Here is a 21,877-nt window from a genome sequence, read left to right as displayed (position 1 = left end):
TGACACGATAAATAAAACTAATAATACTACAATATAATAATATAGTACAATACAGTACAGCGCCAGAGAAATATTACATGTAATATTACTAATATTACTACAATATAATAATACAGTACAATACAGTACAGCTCCCAAAGTGACCCATTTAAGGTGGAATCGGGTGTCAAACAGGGATGATGTGTTATTGCCCCAACTCTATTCTCCATCTTCATCACTATGATACTTCACCTTGTTGATGGGAAGCTTCCCACCGGAGTGGAAATCATCTATCGGACAGATGGCAAGCTATTCAACCTCAGCAGACTGAAAGCCAAAACCAAGGTTACAACAACAGCTGTTATAGAACTCCAGTATGCTGATGACAACGCCGTCTGTGCGCATACAGAAAAAGATCTACAAGCCACTCTCAACACCTTCGCAGAAGCATACACGAAGCTCGGCCTGTCACCGAACATCGAGAAAACCAAAGTGCTTTTCCAGCAGTCACCAGCCATCCCCTCCACAATGCCAGAGATACAGCTTAATCGTGTCACATTAGAAAATATGGACCATTTCCGCTCCCTTGGCAGCCACCTCTCCACCAAAGTCAACATTGACACCGAAATACAACACTGCCTGAGCTCTGCAAGTGCAGCATTTTCCCGAATGAAGCAGAGAGTGTTTGAGGACCGAGATATCTGTAGGGAGACCAAGGTGCTTGTCTATAAAGCTATTGTACTCCCAACCCTGCTCTATGCCTGTGAGATGTGGACTGTCTACAGACATCACATGCAACTCCTAGAATGATTCCATCAGCGCTGCCTCCGGAAAATCCTGCAAATCTCTTGGGAAGACAGGCGGGGAAACGTCAGCGTGCTGGAAGAAGCAAAGACCACCAGCATTGAAGCGATGGTCCTCCAACATCAAGTCCGCTGGGCCGACCACATTGTCCGGATGCCTGACCACCGTCTCCCAAAGCAGTTGCTCTACTCCGAACTCAAGAACGGAAAATGGAACGTTGTTGGACAGGAAAAGAGATTGAAAGGTGGGCTCAAAGCCAACCTTAAAAACTCTGGCATAGAGACTGAGAACTGGGAAGCCCTGGCCCTTGACCGCTCCAGCTGGAGGTCAGCTGTGACCAGCAGTGCTGCAGAATTCGAGGAGGCACGAGTGGAGGGCGAAAGAGAGAAACGTGCCAAGAGGAAGGCGCATCAAGCCAACCCCAACCAGGACCGCTTTCCACCTGGAAACCAATGCCCTCACTGCGGAAGAAGATGCGGGTCAAGAAGAGGGCTCCACAGCTACATGCGGACCCACAGGGAAACCCATAATGGAAGACCATCTTACTTGTCCAACGAGGGATCACCTAAGTAAGTAACAGTACAATATAGTAAAATATAATACTGATATTGTACTATGCTATTTATATAATATAAATATATATCTTGTAAGCCGCTCTGAGTCTGAGAAAGGCGGCATATAAATGTAAATAAAATAACTCAATAGCTTCTGGTCTGTTTATTTCTATATGCAGAGCTCAGATGCAACCACAAGGGGGCAGTGTGTAAATAGAAATGACCATTTGTGCCTGTATGCAGGGCTCGGATGCAACCACAAGATGGCAGTATACAGATAGAAAAAACTAGCCTGGGCAAACTTTGGCCCTCCAGGGGTTTTGGACTCCAACTCCCATCATTCCTAACAGCCGGTAGGCTGTTAGGAATGATGGGAGTTGGAGTCCAAGACCCCTGGAGGGCCAAAGTTTGCCCAAGTCTGGTGCAGATACCCTCCAGAGAACATAAAACAATGGCTGCAGGTTGGCCCCGCCCCCTCCTGGTGGCCCCGCCCCCTCTGCCCGGGTGAGTGGCATCCAGCGGCGCTTGGGCAGAGCGAGACAGGAGCCCAAGGCGAGCGGACGAGCTTCGGGGTCCTACTGCCGCCGGCTTCATGGCTCTGCTTGGCGTTCTCCTCGCCTCCTGGCTGCTCTTCTTCCTTCGGGGTCCGGCACAAGGTGCCCACAAGGTAGGAGAGGGGATGCAACTGGGGGACAACAAGCCCCAGAATCCCTATCCTTCCCTTCTTTCTCCTCACCTTCCTATTCCTCGTTCTTCTATTCTGTATGATCTTTTTTCCCTCCTTCTCTTCCTCTTTTTCCTCTTCTTCTTCCTCCCCTTCTTTTTCTTCTTCTCCTCTTCCCCCCTCTTTTTCTTCCTCTTTCTCCTCCTTTTCCCCTTCTTCTTTTCCTCTCTTCTTCCTCGTCTTTTCCTTCTTCCTCCTCTTTTCCCTCTTCTTTTCCTCTCTTCTTCTTCCTCTTCTTTTCCTTCTTCCTCCTCTTTTTCTTCCTCTTTTCCTCCTCTTCCTCTTCTTCTTTTCCTCTCTTCTTCCTCCTCTTCTTTTCCTTCTTCCTCTTTTTCTTCCTCTTTTCCTCTCTTCTTCCTTCTCTTCTTTTCCTTCTTCCTCCTCCTCTTTTTCTTCTTTTTCCTCCTTTTCCTCTTCTTCTTTTCCTATCTTCTTCCTCCTCTTATTTTTCTTCTTCCTCCTCCTCCTCTATCTTCTTTTCATCTTCTCCTTTTCTTCCTCCTCTTCCATACCATCTTCTTCCCCTCGTTCTTAACTTCCCCTTCTCTTCCTCCTCCTCCTCTTTTTCTTCCCTCCTCCTTCTCCTCTTTCCCTTCTTTTTCTCGGTCTCCTTTTCCTCCTCCTCCTCTCCCCTCCTTATCTGTTTACCCCTCCTTCTCATCTTCTCCTTCTCTGTCTCCTTTCCCTTTCCCTCTCATTCTTCCTCTTCTTCCTCCTTTTCACCATTTTCCTCCTCCTCCTATTCTGTATCCTTCTCCTCTCCTTTTCCTTCCCACTCATTCTCTTCCCGCCTTCTCTTACTTCCTCTTCCTCCTTCTCCCCACCTTCCCCCTTCTCCATACTTTTCTCCTTGTTACCTCCTCCTCCTCCTCTCTTCCTCCTGTTCATTTCCTTCTCCTTTTCTTTTCATCTTCTTTTTCCTCCTCCTTCCCTTCATTTTCTCCACCTATCACCAGGGTGATATTTGGAATCAACCCCACACTGCTCAAGTTTGTAGTCCTCCATGAGGAACAGTTAGTTAGTTCCAGGCAGTTCAAACCCAGGGAGCAAGATGAGCTCTGATCTGTCAGCTTCCCATATGGGAACACAAGAGAAGACTCCCACAGGATGCTAACACACCTGGATGTACCCTGGGAAACGTTCATGCAGACGGCCAAATCCAGTCAGACGTGAGAGAAGCCTCCCACAGGATGGTAACACATCTGGGTGAGCCCTGGGCAATGTCCCTGCAGATAGCCAATTCCCGTTTGTCCGCTCCCTTCCCTTCCAGTGACATGAAAGAAGCCTCCCACATGATTAGACCACACCTGGAATATTGTGTCCAATTCTGGGCACCACAATTGAGGAGAGATATTGTCTAGAGGAGGGCGACTCAAATGATCAAGGGTCTGGAGAACATGTCCTATGAGGAGCGGCTTAAGGAGCTGGGCATGTTTAACCTGAAGAAGAGAAGGTTGAGAGGAGACATGATGAGGGCCATGTATAAATATGTGAGAGGAAGCCACAGGGAGGAGGAGGGAGCCTGTTTTCTGCTTCCTTGGAGACTAGGATGCAATGGAGCCATGGCTTCAAACTACAAGAGAGGAGATTCCACCTGAACATGAGGAAGAACTTCCTGACTGAGAGCCATTCAGCAGTGGAACTCTCTGCCCCGAAGGGAGTGTAGTGGAGGCTCCTTCTTTGAGAGCTTTTAAACAGAGGCTGGATGGCCATCTGTCGGGGGTGCTTTGAATGCAGTATTCCTGCTTCTTGGCAGAATGGGGTTGGACTGGAGGATGGCCCAGCAGGTCTCTTCCCACTCTAGGAGTCTAGGATTCTATGATGGTAACACATCCGGACGTCTCGTGGGCAACATCCCTGCAGACGGCCAATTCCCGCTTGTCAGCTCCAGCTTCCTGTGCAGGGACATGAGAAAAGCCTCCCACAGGATGGTAACACATCTGGGCATCCCGTGGGCAACGTCCCTGCAGACAGCAAATTCCCATCTATTAGCTCCAGCTTCTCATGCAGGGACATGAGAGAAGCCTCCCACAGGGTGATCTATTTACACATAGATCCAAACCAGGGCGATAAATTTACATGCAGATCCATACCAGGGCAATATATTTACATGCAGACCCGAACCAGGGCAATATATTTACTTGCAGATCTGAACCAGGGCAATATATTTACATATTTACATGCAAATCTGAACCAGGGCGAAGTTTACATGCAGATCCAAACCAGGATGATTTATTTACATGCAGATCCAAACCAGGGCAATATATTTACTTGCAGATCTAAACCAGGGCGATATATTTACATGCAAATCCAAACCAGGGCGATATATTTACATGCAGACCTGAACCAGAACAATATACTTACAAACCAGGGTGATATATTTACTTGCAGATCCGAATCAGGGCAATATATTTACATGCAGATCTGAACCAGGGCAATATATTTACATGCAGATCTGAACCAGGGCAATATATTTACATGCAAATCTGAACCAGGGCGAAGTTTACATGCAGATCCAAACCAGGATGATTTATTTACATGCAGATCCAAACCGGGGCGATATATTTACTTGCAGATCTGAACCAGGGCGATATATTTACATGCAGATACAAGCCAGGATGCTAGATTTACAAGCAGCTGGACCCAAATGCGAGGAAAGCATGATTGGGAACTGATGGGATGTGCAGCTGGTGACAAACGAGACCCGCGTCGCTCATATTTGTTTATTCGGAGGTTAGACAACAGTGGGTGCCTCAATGTTTTCCTTCGTTTTGTTCCCAAGTGAGGCGCCGGACAAAGCATTCACGCAGTCGGAAAATCTGCTTTAATGAAGCCCTCCTCGCCAGTGCCACCGGGCAGAGGATGGCAAGGCCGTGAGGCCCTTCGTGGGGCCGGGGATGATGGGAACGGATGCCTGTACTGTCCAGCCCAGTGCAGAGCTGGCCCCAGTCCTTCCTAAGCGTTTCTCAATCGGATGAGGCTGACTCACCCCATGGCTTTCTGGGGACACATTAATCCTTGGTTTCCCTTCCTTGCCCGGCCGAGGAAGGCGTGCCATCCGCCCACGCAGGGCCCGAGTGCGAGGAAGCGCACCCCCGTCCACTCACCCCTCCTCTGTGCTTTCGGGCGCCGTTTCATGGGTGAAAGCAAAGGCGGGTGTGTTCATGTGTAGACATGCTTCCAATAAGTCCTCCTCCAGTTGGAAGAGACCCCAAGGGCCATCCGATCCAAACTTTTTCTGCTGTGCTGGAGCACGCATTCGAATCCCTCCTGACAGATGGCTATTCAGACTCCACTATTTTTCAAGGCACTGCCCAACAGCCCTTACAGTCAGGAAGTCCTTCCGAATGTTTAGGTGGAATCTCTTTTCCTGCCGTTTGAATCCATTGTGTCTTTGGCAGCAGCAAACAAGCCTTTCCCCTCCTCGATGTGGACTCCTTTCAAATATCTCAACATGGCTCCCAAAGTGGGCTGTTAGGAATTGTGGAAGTCCAAAACCCCTGGAGGGCCTACGTTTGCCCAGCTCTAGACTAGATGTTCATGGACTACAACTCCCAGCATCCGTCACTGTGCTGGCTAAGGGCTGCAGTCCCAACCCTAAGACAGAACCAGTGCAAATCAGTCAGCAAGGGGTGCCGAAAACCAATACAGATGTGACATTGCAGTGGGGTCTTCTGGAGGTTTTGAAACAGGGGACAGATGGCCATCTGTCAGGAGTGCTTTGCTTGTATCCCCAGCGCAGGGCTTCCCTCCATCAAGACATTACCCTTCTCTGGATGGAGCCTATAACTCCATTGGCCTTTTAAGCTGCCGCATCACACTGTTGGCGGCAGCAGAGGCCAGATGGCCATCAGTCAGGAGTGCTTTGCTTGTATCTCTAGTGCAGGGCTTCCCTCCATTGGGACACTATCTTTCTCTTGATGCAGCCCATAACTACGTTGGCCTTTTTAGCTACCGCATCACGCTGTTGGCAGCTGCAGAGGTTGAATGGCCATCTGTCAGGAGTGCTTTGATTGTGTCTCCAGTGCAGAGCTTCCCTCCATGGGGGCATTACCCCTCTCTTGATGCAGCCCATAACTGCATTGGCCTTTTAAGCAGCCGCATCACACTGTTGGCAGTGGCATAGGCTGGATGACCATCTATCAGGAGTGCTTTGATTGTGTCTCCAGTGCAGGGCTTCCCTCCATTGGGACATTACCCTTCTCTTGATGCAGCCCATAACTACATTGGCCTTTTTAGCTACTGCATCACGCTGTTGGCTCATGCTCGTCTTGTGGTCTAAACTCCATATGGACTGTGTACAAGCCATCCTTGGATGTGAAATCCTTTCACTTTCATGGTGCCGGCCACCCCAGGAGATGTGCCTGGCATGCTTCAAGCCAAAGCAAGAGATCTTTTCCTTCTTTTACCTAATGAGCCTGACTCCGGTTGTTTGTTTCCCAAACTTTCCCCGAGCCTTCCCCTTTGGCCTCTGTGCCCAAAGAGTGTCGCGGGGCCCTTTTGGCAGGGCCACCATCGGCAAGGAAAGGTCTCCGGAGCATTCATCCCACAAAGGACACACAAAAGCGGAAGCCGGCCGCCTATTCTGCTTGTCCTGCCCTGAACCGCTAGGTATTGGAGCTGATGACAGGCACAAGCCGACCAATTGCCGCTGGCCTCGAGCCACATTGGAAGAAACGGGGATTTCACAGAGACCACGAAGAAGAAAAGGACTGTTTGGTCGGGAGGAGGAGAATTTGTATTCGACGGCATTGCTCTCCTTCTGCCTCCCCAGAACTGCATCCCTGGGAAAACTGAAACCGGTACCTCTTGAGCCATTGACTCTGTATGGATGAGGCAGATTTGCTCCCGGAAACAGGCAAAAATCACAATTTACACTCGACTGAAAGGCCCAGCAGAGCTAGACCAACTTTCCCAGTGTTTCCTCCGCCCAGAGTTTGCACAGCGGATTCCTCGCCAGCATTTCGTGGTTTGCTTAGGCCACTTCCAGGCAAAGAAAACTAACTTCTGACGGCCTGACTTCCCACAGATTTGTCTTTTCAGGGCCTCCTGGAAAGCAAAGGTCAACCATTTACTTGAAAGTCCTGGACTTAGAGGGTCTGTTTGGTTTCTGTTGTTGTGGAAGCCTTTCCCAAACTCTGGGAAAAATTTCTTTCCAGGACTCAAAAGGCAGGATTCGGAATTCAGATTGAAGTCGAAAGTTTTCCTAATCTGGAGACGTAGCAGTGTCTGTCTGCCCCTCGTCTCCACAAGGGATGCCAATGTGCGGGGAGCATCCTGCCACCTGGTCCGCTGTGCCAAATGCTACCGCTCAATCTCTTGGCTTGGCGAGGGCTTCCCTTGCATAGCCTGGCCCATATGGTTCCTGTTTAAGGAAGCCGTTTCCAAAACACTCCGTTGTTGAGTTTTGCTTCGTCTCGTCTGTATTTGGGAGCAGGGGCGAGACCTGTGTGGCCACAAGGCCCCTTTTCTGCCAGGCAAAGTTTGCGCCCTGTGCCACCCCAGTCCTTTTGAGTACCCCATTATTGGGAGATGGAGATACTGGGTGACAGCACTGTCCTGGGATTGGAGAGCGGCCAGGTCGGATCAGGATTCGCATCCGTTTCTGCTCCCCTTTCCTCTCCCGAGCCTTTGATCTGGTGCCTTGGTTTCCTGTTTGTTCAGGTGAGCAAACTTCCAGGCTGACACTGGCTGATGGATTTAGAGGCGCATCTCTATCTCGGGTTGCTTTGAAGACCCAAAAGAAAGCCACCTCTCCGCTCCCCCTCCATTGGCACTGCTTGGAGACAAACCTGAAAGGCTCGCACCTGATTGGGACACACAACGCCCCAAATGCGTTGCATGAGAAACTGAATTATACATTGTGTTTGGTACCATCCAGCAGTGTTAAACAAGGACATGGAAGCCTCCCGCCACAAGGCTGGGTTCATGCCCAAACTCAGGAAACTACGGCTTTAGGGATGGAAGTTATGAGGAGTCTTGGAAATACACACACAAAACACATATACACAGGCTGGGCCACAGCAACAAGTGGAAGGGGATGACTAGTAATCTATATAAATAAAAGCCACATGCAAAACCACATGTATATAAGCAAACACACCTATACATAAATATAAACACACACAAAACACATATACGCACACTGGGCCACAGCAACGTGTGGCAGGGGATGACTAGTAATCTATATAAACAAAAATCACATGCAAAACCACATGTATATACACAAACACACATACAGAGACTGGGCCACAGCAACGTGTGGCAGGAAACTACTTGTTATATTGTATATTATAATAAAATAATATACAATATAACATCCCTCTCACTTCCTGTTGTCTCAGCTCCCATTCGTAACCCAGAGTCATTTGTAAGTCAGATGTTTGTAACTCGAGGACTCCTTGTACTCCTACTGATGGAGCCGACGATCTAGCGCCTTGGCTTTTTCAACTGCGGCATCACAGTGCTGTCTCACTTTCCTCTTGTGGCTCTACGAAGACTCCTAGATCCCTTTCAGATCTCCAATGTCTTCTTCCTTTGCAGGTCTTTGGCGACACCGACCAGGTGCGCATGACCTCCGAAGGCTCCGACTGCCGCTGCAAGTGCATCCTGCGCCCGCTCAGCAAAGACGCCTGCAGCCGCCTGAAGGAGGGCAGCGTCCGGGTGGAGGACTTCTACACCGTGGAGACGGTCAGCTCCGGGGGCGACTGCCGCTGCTCCTGCACGGCCCCGCCAGCCTCCCTCAACCCCTGCGAGAACGAGTGGAAGATGGAGAAGCTGAAGAAGCAGGCCCCCGAGCTCCTCAAGGTAGGCACAGCCTTTTCTCCTGGCGGAGACAGGTGCCATAGATGTGGGTATGGTCAGGAGTCTCCCAGAACACCTGGTGGAACAACCAGACAGATCAACAGATGGGTGGATGGATAGGTTATTGAAAGGAGAAGAAACAGCATATGAGGGCAGGTGGGACAATACACCTCAAGTCTCTGTAGGTTGGCTCATGGGTTGTTGTTGTTCTTGTGTTGCCCCTGAAGCTGCAGTCCATGGTCGACCTACTGGAGGGAACGCTCTACAGTATGGACATGATGAAGGTCCATTCATACATCAACAAGGTGGTGGCACAGATGAACACGCTTGAGGAGGTAAGCCCGAGAAAGGGTGAAGCATGTGTGCGTGTATGTGTGTATCTACATACATATACATATACATATATGAATATGAAAATGAGAATGAGAATGAGATGGGGAGGAATCCAGTCAGTTAGAGGAGATGTTTGTTAGCTCAGTCAGGAATTGGGAACGTTCTGGGAGTTGTAATCCAAACCTCCATTGCCAACATTTCCAAACTCTGGCCAAGAGCTAAGTCAAGGATTTCCTTTTTCTCAGAGGAGAAGGGGAAAGGCAGCATGAGATGGAAATGGATAGGTGGATGGGTGGAGAGATAGATGAATAGATAGATGATAGATTAGGTATGTAGATGGATGGATGGGTGGGTGAGTGGATAGATGAATAGATAGATGATAGCTTAGGTAGGTAGGTAGGTAGGTAGGTGGATGGGTCGGTGGGTGGGTGGATAGATGAATAGATAGATGATAGATTCGGTAGGCGTGTAGGTAGATGGATGGATGGATGGATGGATGGATGAAGGAATGGATAGATGATAGATTCGGTAGGCGGGTAGGTAGATGGATGGATGGATGGATGGATGGATGGATGGATGAAGGAATGGATAGATGATAGATTCGGTAGGCGGGTAGGTAGATAGATGCATGGATGAATGAATGAATGGATAGATGAATAGATGATAGATTAAGTAGATAGATCGATAAGTGAGTGGATGGATAGATAGTCAGACTGATAATTCTCTTAGGATCATAAAGTTGGAAAGGATTCTTAAGGGACTTGTTCTTTAGACAGGAATAATCAGACTTGCAGTGTTTCCTTTTTGAGGGACTGCAGCTCCCATATTTCCTTAGTAATGTTTAGAAGATGTTTCTGGGACTCTCAAAGATTTTGAGACCTTTAGTGGCCTTTCCAAGTTTCGGGAAGAGCAGCTGTTGTGCTGGGGTGCAGCCGGGAGGGCAGAGCGGGGCCTCACGTTTCCCCATCCCCCCCCTTCCACACCGCAGAGCATCAAAACCAACCTCAGCCGCGAGAACGACTTCATGAAGGAGAGCGTCTTGCACCTGAGCAACCAGATGAAGCGCTACGAGAACTATTCGGACATCATGATGGGCATCAAGAAAGAACTCTCCAGCCTGGGTTACCAGCTGCTGCAGAAGGATGCTGCTCCGGCCCCGGAGCACAAAGTCCAGGTTCGTCTGGTCCCTGTACCTTCTGCCTGATCCCTGCCATCTGCTAGGAATAGAAGCTTTATGCGTTGTGTCACGCCTGAGACAATTCTCTCCTCAACTGGTCATCTTACCCAGCATTCCTAATATCTCAGTTCCCGGTCACTTTAATTCGGACTTGGACAGAAGGGCGAAAGCCACTGTTGCCACTGAGCAGCCGGTGCCACACACCAAACATTCCACAATTGCTTTGGAACAGCTGGGCCAACAGCTGCAGCTCCTTTTCCTCCTCCTCCTCATTGCCATTTTTGGCCAGTTGTTCTCTGACACAAGTGCCAAGAATTCAGGACTCCCAGCCATGATGGCTTAGGACTTTTTTTTTTCTTTTTGAAAGTCGTTCGGTCCAATTCCCTCTTTGGTGGAGTTCAGCGTGCTCCTTGATTGCTGGTGAACTACAAATCCCATTACCTACAACTCCAAAATATCCAGGCTAATTCCCCTCAAAACTCACCAGCATTCGGGTATGCATGCCAATTTTTGGTCCAGATCCATCATTGTTTGGGTTCATAGTGCGCTCTGGATGGAGATGGACTTCAACTCCTCTAAATCCTTCCAAAGACCTCCAGTATGTTTTGTTAGTTATGGGTTTCTATGCCAAGATAGTTATAGGTCCATTGTTGGTGGAGTTCAGAGTGCAGCTCTTAGATTGCAGGCGAACTATACATCCCAGGACCTACAACTCCTATAAGAAGAAGAAGAACTTTATTTTTCTACCCCGCCTCCATCTCCCCAAGGGGACTCAGGGAGGCTTACACGGGGCCAAGCCCAGGCAACATACAATTGAAAGCAGAATAATAACAAATTACCATTTAAAACAGCATAAAACAGCAAAACAATAATAAACATGTTGGATTCTCCCCAAACCTCTCTAGTATGTTCAGTTGCTGACCAATTCCTCAGTTTGCTATGTGCCATAGATAAAAATAGAAAAGGGAGAAGGGAGAGGAAGTGGGTAGGGCCATGCAAATTCCAAACCAATGGAGAAAGTGAGAAACACTGGAATGTCTGTGGTGGAGGCAACACATGCAATCTAGGATGAAATCGTCCCCATATGAAAGCCTTCACTTGGGTTGTGGGTAGTATGGTGTTTGTGGAGGACATTGGCAGGGCTGTTGGACATGTTCACAGCACTCACTATAACCTGGAATGTCATTGGCAGGCAGGCCATTGGTGTCTCCTGAGGAGTGGGAGCTATTTATTTATTTACAGTATTGATATTCCGCCCCTCTCCTCACCCCGCAGAGGACTCAGGGCGGATTACAGTGTACACATATATGGCAAACATTCAATGCCAATTTTTGACATACAAATATATACAGACATACCCAGAGACTATTTAACAGTTTCATCGTCCATCTGCGACACTGATGAAGCACTTCCGCATTCCCCGCAGGCTTTTTGTTGGAGTGCTTGCTGGAGTCCTTTTTTTTTTATGGCCTCATAAATTAGTTAATTTAGCCTCCCCACACAAGTTGGTACCTAATTTTCCTACTTGACAGATGCAACTGTCTTTTGCGTTGCAAAGGTCGACAACAGGCTGCACACAATTGGTTGGAAACCCACTCCAACATGGGCTGGCTTCAAACTCATGACCTTTTGGTCAGAGTGATCTTAATGCAGCTGACACTCAGCCAGCTGCGCCACAATCCCAGTGCTATAGCTGTTTGTGGAAGTGGGAACCTGTCTGTGTAAGTGAACACCCCAACCACACACACACATTTTCACTTTTATTATGTGCATATCGTTGTTGTTGTTGTTGTTGTTGTTAATTACTTGCCTCTCCTTGCAGCTCAAGGCAAGGTACAACAGGATTGCAACAGATAAAACACAACACTATTAAAATACATATAATAACATACACAGAAGACCACACCAATAAAATGCAGGTGAAAACCCACAAGTTAAAATGGACTTTCGGAAGAGGTAGGCCCTCAGTTGCCGATTTAGCTCTTGAATCTCTTCTGGAGGCCATTCCACAGTCTTGCCCACATCTGCCCACAACTCTTGTCCCTTGGTTGCCCAAATTCACCTGTTTGTCTCTTAGGACACATCTGGGGCCAAAGGCAAGGATGGGACTGGGAAATATTCCGGCTCTCGGAAGAGCCTGGGGGACAAATCAACGGTGAGGGCCTCCAAGGAGAAGCATCCCAAAGCTGAGAGACCAAGGAAGGAGAGCGGGAAAAGCCGCACAGCTGTGGCACAGCCGACCACCAAGCCCAGGTCCCCGGGACATCAGCAAGCGCTCAGCCGGGGAATCACTTACTACAAGGCTGGTCATCGGGAAGAAGCAGAGGAGCTTGTGAGCAGCCGGGGTGAGTAGCACAAAGCTGGGTATGTGACCATCAAGGCATCTGTGGCATGGAATTTCAAAAAAAAGTTCTGAGTTAAGGTTGTAGTTAGTTGCTGTGGCAGAGAGAAGCTGGAGAAAGCACAGGATAGTGGGTGGGCATTGTGACTGTCATTTCCACAGGTCTTTGCATTGAGCATTCCTAGGTCTCAAGCTGGCACCACACATGTCTCCCTTGATGGTGTCCATCCATCTTTTCCTTGGACTTTATCCATATGGTTGCTCTCCTGCAATCTCCAAATGGAGTGCTGTAGTGTCAATCCATCCATCTTCTTTCTAAGCTATTTTCCCAATGGAGGGGTGAGCATTGTGACTGTTGTTTCCAGAGGGCTTTGAGGTGGGCATCCTCAGGTCTGAAGTTGGCATCACGCATGTCTTCCTTGATGGTGTCCATCCATCTTGCCTTTGGACTTTGTCCATGTGGTTGCCATCCTGCAATCTCCAAATGGAGTGTTGTAGTATCTATCTATATCCACCCATCCATTTTTCTTCTCTCTAAGCTATTTTCCCAATAGTGAGATTAGCATAGTGTCTGTCGTTTGCCCAGGGCTTTGTTTTTGGCCTCCTCAGGTCTCAGGTTGGCATTACGCATGTCTTCCTTGATGGGGTCCATCCATCTTGTCTTTGGACTTTGTTCATATGGTTGCCATCCTGCAATCTCCAAATGGAGTGCTGTACTATCCATCCATCCATCCATCCATCTTCTTCTTTCTAAGCTATTTTTTCCAATGGAGGGGTTAGCATTGTGACTGTTGTTTCCACAGGGCTTTGTGTTGGGCATCCTCAGGTCTCAGGTTGCCATCACGCATGTCTTCCTTGATGGTATCCATCCATCTTTTCTTTGGCCTTTGTCCATGTGGTTGCTATCCTGCAATCTCCAGTGCTGTAGTATCTATCTATCTATCTATCAATCATCTATCTGTCTGTCTGTCCGTCCGTCCACCCATCCATCTTCTTTCTAAGCTATTTTCTAAGCTAGTACGCAGCTCTTTATTGCTGACTTTATCTCTTATTGTCCACGGATCCTTCTTTCTTTCCATTGCTCTCTGAGTCACTGCCAGTTTTTCCTCCACTTAACTTTGATATTGTCCACGTTTCAGGTGCATATAACATTGCCAATACAACTGTAGTGTTGAAAATATTAAATGACACAACTAACCATTTGCTGCCCACTTGCAACACTCCAATTCTGGAGAAACACCTCCACCTCAACTTTGCGTATTGATGGGGCCGGTCCTGTGGTTGTTCTCTGCAGAGTCTTCCATGAAGGGAGCCACCCATGAGGAACAGCAAGAGGAGAGCAAAGGCTCTGAGTCCACTCACTCAGCCCAAGTGGTCCAGCCAAGGGCAGGGGAAAGCACCACAACAGCTTCCCACCCCAGTACAACCACTACCACCGCTGCCACCACTACAACCACCCAAGTGCCCAGCACCACATCCTCACCCAAGACCAGCAGCCGCGGTCTCCCGGGCATTGGCCTGCCCATTGGGGAGCGTAGCCCCATTACTGAGGGGCCCGCGACCCCCAACCGTGGTAAGTACAAAGCCGTGACGGCTGTAGCATTGTAGGAGTGGAAACCCTAAAACGATGTCCACAGCATTGCATTGGAGGGAGCTACAAATTGCCTAGAGAGAACATTATTTTGGGTCATATGTAGCAGCCCACGTAAATACTCCTTGAATCACAATCTCTAACCACTGCACACACTCTGACATGCATATTCTAGCACTGACATGAGTGTTTCCAAGCTAGAGGTGGGCACAGTGAGGGGTTTTACTGCCCATCGCAAGCCCCCAACTGTTCTGCCTCTGGCTTTGTAGTACGAGAGGCAGAGTGTGAAGGGACTCTGGAGGCGGTGGAGGAACCCGTCAAGCAGCACAGCTACGGGCGCAACGAGGGGGCCTGGATGAAGGACCCTGCCGCCAAGGACGACCGTATCTACGTCACCAACTACTACTACGGGAACAGCCTGGTGGAGTTCCGCAATCTGGAGAACTTCAAGCAAGGTGAGGAGGGGGCGGGGCAAGTAGCAGCAGGAGGAGAAGCTTCTCAGATGGTGGGTTGGGCTTCTGCTTGGTAGTTGTAAACATCATAGTGACCAGCAGAACGATGCTGTAAATCAGTGGTTCTCAATCGGTGCGTCCCCAGATTTTTGGCCTTCAACTCCCAGAAATCCTAACAGCTGGTAAACTGGCTGGGATTTCTGGGAGTTGTAGGCCCAAACACCTGGGGAGAGACCCAAAGGTTGAGGGCCACTGCCAAAAATGAACCCAGGACCCTGATCCACTCAGTTCCCAGGCTGCATCATGGACCTATCAATACTTCTCAAAATGTATTGAACTAGCTGTATAAGTAGTAGCAGCTAGTTCAAAAACAGGCCCATAAATAGTAATAGTAATAATAATAATAATAATAATAATAATAATGAATTTATATTCCGCCCTCTGTCCCTGAGGAGAGGACTCAGAGCGGATTACAGTATATACACAAACACGAACACAGGCAAACATTCAATGTCTTGATGCAATGAGACAGAAATTCACAAAAGCAAAGGCTTCCCCTTTCATTTCCATCTGCTGGAGGCAGTGCCCAATTCCAGCTCTAGGGGAGGTGTTTATCTCCATTTCCAAGCCAAGGAGCCTGCATTGTCCATAGACACCTCCTGGTCGTGTGGCTGGCATAGCTGCTTGGAGCGCCTGTTTGCATTCCTGCCAAGGCGATGCCTATTGATTGCTCACATTTGCATGTTTTTGAACTGCTAGGATGGCAGGAGCTGGGTCTAACAGCAGGAGCTCACCCTGACCACGGATTCGAACTTCCAACCTTCAGGTCAACAGTTCAGCAGCACAAGGGTTGAACCCATTTCGCCACCGTGACCCACTGCTACATATGTTTGTAGCAGTGGGCAACCAGAAAGTGTAGGGCCCACTTTCTTCCACCTTCCAGATCTCACTCCTCTCAGTGAAACATCCAGTAATAACACTTCTAGTAAAGCTACTTCTAAAACAAGGTGCACCTCCCCATTACTAAAACAAGATGCGCTTTCTGGAAGGTTTTATTGAAATCAAGTGCATCAGATGTTCCTACAAATGACGTGGGAGATGTTGAGGTTATCCGAGTCCACACTGCCATATAATCCAGTTCAATGTGGGTTTTATATAGCTACTTGGAAGGGGCCTCAGTGGACCTCAGAAATAGTCCTGGGGCCATACGTGGTTCAAGCGTGGTTCATCTCCTATCTTTTGTCTCAGGGCGTTGGAGCAACCTGTACAAGCTGCCCTACAACTGGATTGGGACGGGTCACGTTGTGTTCCAGGGTGCCTTCTACTACAACCGGGCCTTCACCAAGAACATCATAAAGTACGACCTGCGGCAGCGCTTTGTGGCGGCCTGGTCCATGCTGCACGATGTGGTGTACACAGACACCACCCCATGGAAGTGGCGAGGCCACTCGGACATCGATTTTGCCGTGGACGAGAGCGGCCTGTGGGTCATCTACCCTGCAACGGATTATGACTACACCCAGCAGGAAGTCATTGTGGTGAGCAAGCTGGACCCGGGAGACCTTTCGGTTCGCAAGGAGTCCACCTGGAAAACGGGCCTGAAGCGCAACTCCTACGGGAACTGCTTCCTCGTCTGTGGGATCCTTTACGCTGTGGACGAGTACAACACCAAGGAAGGCCAGGTGATCTATGCCTATGACACGCACACGGACACCGAGGCCAACCCCAAGCTCCCTTTCATCAATGAGTTTGCCTTCACCACGCAGATAGATTACAACCCGAAGGAGAAGGTCCTGTATGCTTGGGACAATGGCCACCAGGTCACCTACAGACTGCGCTTTGTGGTGTGAGAGTCTGGCCTCCAGCGTGGTCCGTGTGTGGGTGTCCCAGCTGTTCCCTCACATCTCAGATGAAGAAAGAGCCTGGGGTCCATGAATGGACCAAACCAAAACCAATGCATGGACTGTAGAGCTGGGCATGGCTCAAGGCTAGCCATTGTTTTCTAGGCAAATAAGCTTCCATAGAGTGGGTCACTGTGTTGAAGAGCTTCCAAGGTGCTGGAGAAAGGGAAGAACAGGAGGAAGGGAAGTCTCTCATGTTAGCTCCCCCTTCCCCTATTAAGCCTCTCACCTTCTTCTTCAAAGGTGTCCTCCTAGAGTGTGTGTGTATATATATACATATATGTAAGCAAGGTGTGCTGATCCGTGAGTCGAACCAAAATTCCCAGTTGAGTCATATCTTTATTAGGACCAAACAAAATTGAACAGAGTTGTACAGTTTTTTGAGTTTCTCAGAACTCTGGGTAGGGCTTTCTTTCTGGTACTGCCTTCTCAGAGGAAGAGTTCTGGGCAACTTAAACACTTGCACACAATCGTTGCATTTTGGCCGGCCCTAAATGACAGTATGTGTTTGGTTCGTAGCCTGGTCCAACTCGATAATGATGATGATGATGATGATGATGATGAATGAGACTTCTCTCTTTGCATTCACCTGATCCCGATTATGGGATGGGTCGCAAATGATGCCATGCAGATCCCAATGTTCATATCCATATCCAGATTGTTGTGCTGACTCACAATCTATTGGCTTATCAATCCAGTTACTGATAAGCTCAGAAGTAGTTTCTCTGTGCAGATAACACAAGGCATCTTTCTTATGATTGTAACAGTCCAACGTCTAAAGCATCTCTCCAGTCTGAGAGTCTAATGGAGTCTGTACATTCTAAAACGGAGTCTGAGTCCTGAACAATCCCAGATCTGATCCCATGGTCTGCAGCCCCTCCCACAACACAGAGTTAAGGAAAACTGCATACCAATACACGCGTATACAATAGCATAAGCAATCTGAATTATATACATAACAAGTAACTAGTATAGGAGGCTTGTAGAAGGTTGCAATTTCCAACATGTCTATTTCACAAAGGACATTATGGATAGGGGGAAAGAGGGAAACCAAAAATACCACCATATTTGATGTTGTTAAAGTCATGAAGCCTTAGGAGAGCCATTCCATCCCATAGAAATGGATGGAAGAGCCCTGTACAAAAGGAGAGGAAACTTTTAAAATCCCACCATGGGATTGGAGCAAGGGTAGATGTCTTCACTGTGCCTGGTTGTGATCCCCAGGTTGTGCCAGTCAACTTTCTTACGATATTATTTCAGCACTCACTTTTTGCTTGATATTCAAGCAGTGCTTCTTGTAAGTCAGAGAACGGTCCAGAGTCACTCCCAAGGATTTGGGTGTGCTGCAATGCTCCAGTGGGATTCCTTCCCAGGTGATGTTCAGAGCTCGAGATGCTTGTCTGTTCTTAAGATGGAAAGCACACGTCTGCATTTCAGATTAGGAATCAGCTGGATTTCTCTGTAATAGGCAGTAAAAGCACCTAAAGCTTCAGAGAGCTTCTGTTCAACAATTTCAACGCTTCCTGCATGAGTGGTGATGACACGATCATCAGCATAGATGAAACTCTCTGTCCCTTCTGGCAGTGGCTGGTCATTTGTGTGAATGTTAAACAAGGTTTGCTACTCTGCTGGTGAACATGCATGCCCAGTGTGGAACACATCTCATTGCGTTAAAACAGTGGATGTGGCTCTTTATGAGACATGCCGCATTATCACAGGATGTCTACTCCCTACACCTCACAGCGACACCAGAGGCGCTCCAAGTGGCCAGCTTCTAGTCAAAGGAAATGTAGTATAATGTAATGCCAAGTATTTAACATTGTTTGTGGTTTTTTAAATACATTATAACTGTATTCTCAATTTGCTTTGGACATGATAAATAAATATGGGATTGGAGCCATATGGGGAGTCCCCAAGGGTCAGACGGCAGTTCCTGACCTCCTTTCTTTTCTGTGTAACTTCTATCCAGAGCCATTTGTTGCTTTGAGTATTCATGCCTTCCCTGCCAAAACAAGGGTTGTTGTTCCTTAAATGATATCTTCTTCTGCTGCCGATGGGGTTGAGGACACAATGGTTGTGTTTCCCAAAACACCTTCAACTTTGATCCCTTGCCAACTTTTCTGTCTTTTCCTTGCACCATTTCCAGCATCTTTTTGGGCACGTGTTCCGCAGTAACGTAACATCTCCCGGTGCGCAAGTTGTGTCCAAAGGCCAGCTGCAGTCAGTTGAAATGTCTCTCAATTAAGCAAAGCTTTTCCAGATGATTTACGGCCCTCGTTTTCCTTTTGGAAAACAACCCGTGTTTTTCACAGCCCCCTTGAGAAGTGGGAGGGGAGGAAATGACTTGGAAGCACGAAGGAACGCCTCCAAAAGGAAACCCAAAAAGCTTCAGCAAGAAAGAAGCCCCGATTTGGTGTGGCTTCCTGTTGCAGCCCTTCTAGGCTTTGGCTCATCGGAGCCGGCTCTTACTTTAGCCAAAATAAGTCAACCGCCGCAAGTGGCAAATTCCTTGGAAGCAATGGGTCGCCGGAGTGAAAACTAGAGCGGGCTCCTCTGCCCTTTATGGTTGTGGTGGTGAACATTTCAATAGAAAGCAAACAACACCTACTGACAAAGGCTTTCATGGCCAGGATCACTGGGTTGTTATAGGTTTTTCCGGCTGTGCGGCCATGTTCTAGAAGCATTTTCTTCTGACGTTTCTCCTGCATCAGAGGTTGTGAGAGGAATATGTGAGAGGAAGCCACAGGGAGGAGGAGGGAGCAAGCTTGTTTTCTGCTTCCCTGGAGACTAGGATGCAAGGGAGCCATGGCTTCAAACTACAAGAGAGGAGATTCCCTCTGAACATGAGGAAGAACTTCCTGACTGTGAGAGCCGTTCAGCAGTGGAACTCTCTGCCCCGGAGGGAGTGTGGTGGAGGCTCCTTCTTTGGAAGCTTTGAAACAGTGGCTGGATGGCCATCTGTCAGGGGTGATTTGAATGCAATATTCCTGCTTCTTGGCAGAATGGGGTTGGACTGGATGATGGCCAGGAGGTCTCTTCCAACTCTAGGATTCTATGAGGCTGGATGGCCATCTGTCAGGGGTGATTTGAATGCAATATTCCTGCTTCTTGGCAGAATGGGGTTGGACTGGATGATGGCCCAGGAGGTCTCTTCCAACTCTTTGATTCTATGATTTTATGAGGATGCCTGCCATAGATGCAGGAGAAACGTCAGGAGAAAATACTTTCAGAACATGGCCATACAGCCTGAAAAACCTACAACAACCCAACACCTACTGAAATTCTCCCTTCTACACAATCAGGTTAGGAGCTTGCTCCATTCCTCATTATCAGGGGGGGAAAATCTGTAATACAAGCTTGGAAAGGATAGCAAAGTGTGGAAGAGAGAGTTGCATACAAAGCGTGGCCAAATTCCTTTTTGGAACTCCCAAAAATGAATCTCTTCTTTAGTGGTAAATATCCACTAGCATTCATGCAAGGCGAATTAGCTTTCTCGGTTGTTAGACTGATATACCTGGTTATCTCTTTGAACTGCTAGGAACAAAGATTATGCCAATGCACAAAACATATAACAGATCTTCAGAAGTGTTATTTCAGTTGCCCAAAAACATCTCTCAAGAGACAAAAATCATGCTCCCAAGAGACAAAATTAATAGTTTTCGATAAAACATAGTTGATTTACTTACTAACTTCATGCACTTAGCGTACAGGTTCTTATCTGCCGAAAGTGTAAAGAGTAAGTTCTCTAAGGCCTTCTGTTGCAGTCTCTTTTCTGCCTTATGCATAACAAACACTGGCAATACAATACAATACAATACACAACATTGACTGGCCCTGACTTCCAAAAATGGAATCTTAGTCTGAATAGTCCCAGATCTGGTCACGTGGTCTGCAGACCCTCCCACAATCTCAAACAACAGAGTTAAGAGAAAACTGCATACCAATACACACACACACATATAAATACAATAAGCAATCTAAGTTATATACACAACAACTATGTATGCTGTTATGTAGGCTTGAAGAAGGTTGCTATTTCCAACACCTATTGACACAGTTGAGTTTCTGCTTGGAAGAGGAGCAAGGGATCTCTTTGTGTATGTACTCCTTTCTTTCTTTCTTTCTTTCTTTCTTTCTTTCTCTCTTCACCCTTCCCCTTTTCCTCCAGGGAAAGAAAATGAACGCTGGACTTTGGCACGGAGACAATGTTGGGTTGTGTAAATGTATGGGAATTTGGCATTGCTCATGGCTTAATTGCTGGGGTTGGGCGTAAAGCTAAATGATACCCCACAGAGAGAAAGCAGCCAGAGGATTTGATATTATACAGCTGGATAGAAGGCCTGGGGAGGGTCCGGTGGGCGGCTCTATCGGACCCAATGCATCCCTCGTGTTCCTGCTCCTATTCTCCCTCAAAGCATTCCCACATGTTCGGTCAAGCTGTGTATTGAACATTTGGTCTCTTCACCATGCTGTGTGTGCCTTCCATAAGGACTAGAAACATTGCAACGCTGGCATCCTCGGGATCTGGCCTCAACACAAGGCTTGGGCAAGAGACAACCATGTCAATCACTGCTGTTAAGGATTCCCCCTATTTTGATATTTTCCTCATCTGCAGCCATTGCTGATGCCAAAGAGGAGCTAGGAGAGTGGGAGTTTCTGCATTATTATACTAATCTCACTTCCATCTGTCTGAAAATGAATTAAAATTTAATTCTATAAAATTTTATTCAGGAGTTCTCAGTTGATTTGCCATCACTCTGTAAAGCAGCGTTTCTCAACCTGGGGGTCGCAAGGGGGGGGGTGTCAGAGGGGTCACCAAAGACCATCTGAAAACACAGTATTTTCTGTTAGTCATGGAGCTTCTGTGTTGAAGTTTGGCCCAATTCTAACATTGGTGCGGTTCAGCATGCCCTTTGATTGTAGGTGAACTATAAATCCCAGCAACTACAACTCGCAAATGTCAAGGTCTGTTTTCCCCAAACTCTACCAGTGTTCATATTTGGGCATATTGAGTATTCGTGCCAAGTTTGGTCCAGATCCATCATTGTCTGAGTCCACAGTGTTCTCTGGATGCAGGTGAACTACAACTCCAAAACTCAAGGTCAATGCCCACCAAACCTTTCCAGTGTTTTCTATTTGTTGTGGGAGTTGTGTGTGCCACGTTTGGCCCAACTACATTGTTGGTGGAGTTCAGAATGCTCTTTAATTGTAGGTGAA

The 21,877-nt window shown here is 47.8% G+C and overlaps 1 protein-coding gene across 1 annotated transcript; it reads left to right on the top strand.

Annotated features, from left to right (window-relative positions):
* Window positions 1-1,855: 1,855 nt before the first annotated feature.
* Window positions 1,856-18,582, top strand: OLFML2A (olfactomedin like 2A). Its single transcript, XM_060757621.2, has 8 exons — window positions 1,856-2,004; window positions 8,605-8,868; window positions 9,093-9,200; window positions 10,187-10,372; window positions 12,453-12,720; window positions 14,011-14,289; window positions 14,577-14,762; window positions 16,008-18,582. Exons 1-8 carry the CDS (start codon window positions 1,930-1,932, stop codon window positions 16,607-16,609), a joined length of 1,968 nt encoding a protein of 655 aa, XP_060613604.2. The 5' UTR covers window positions 1,856-1,929; the 3' UTR covers window positions 16,610-18,582.
* The last annotated feature ends 3,295 nt before the right edge of the window (window positions 18,583-21,877 follow it).

Source organism: Anolis sagrei, chromosome 11 (genome assembly GCF_037176765.1).
Source record: "Anolis sagrei isolate rAnoSag1 chromosome 11, rAnoSag1.mat, whole genome shotgun sequence".
NCBI lineage: Eukaryota > Metazoa > Chordata > Lepidosauria > Squamata > Dactyloidae > Anolis > Anolis sagrei.
This window is presented reverse-complemented; position numbering and strand designations above follow the sequence as displayed.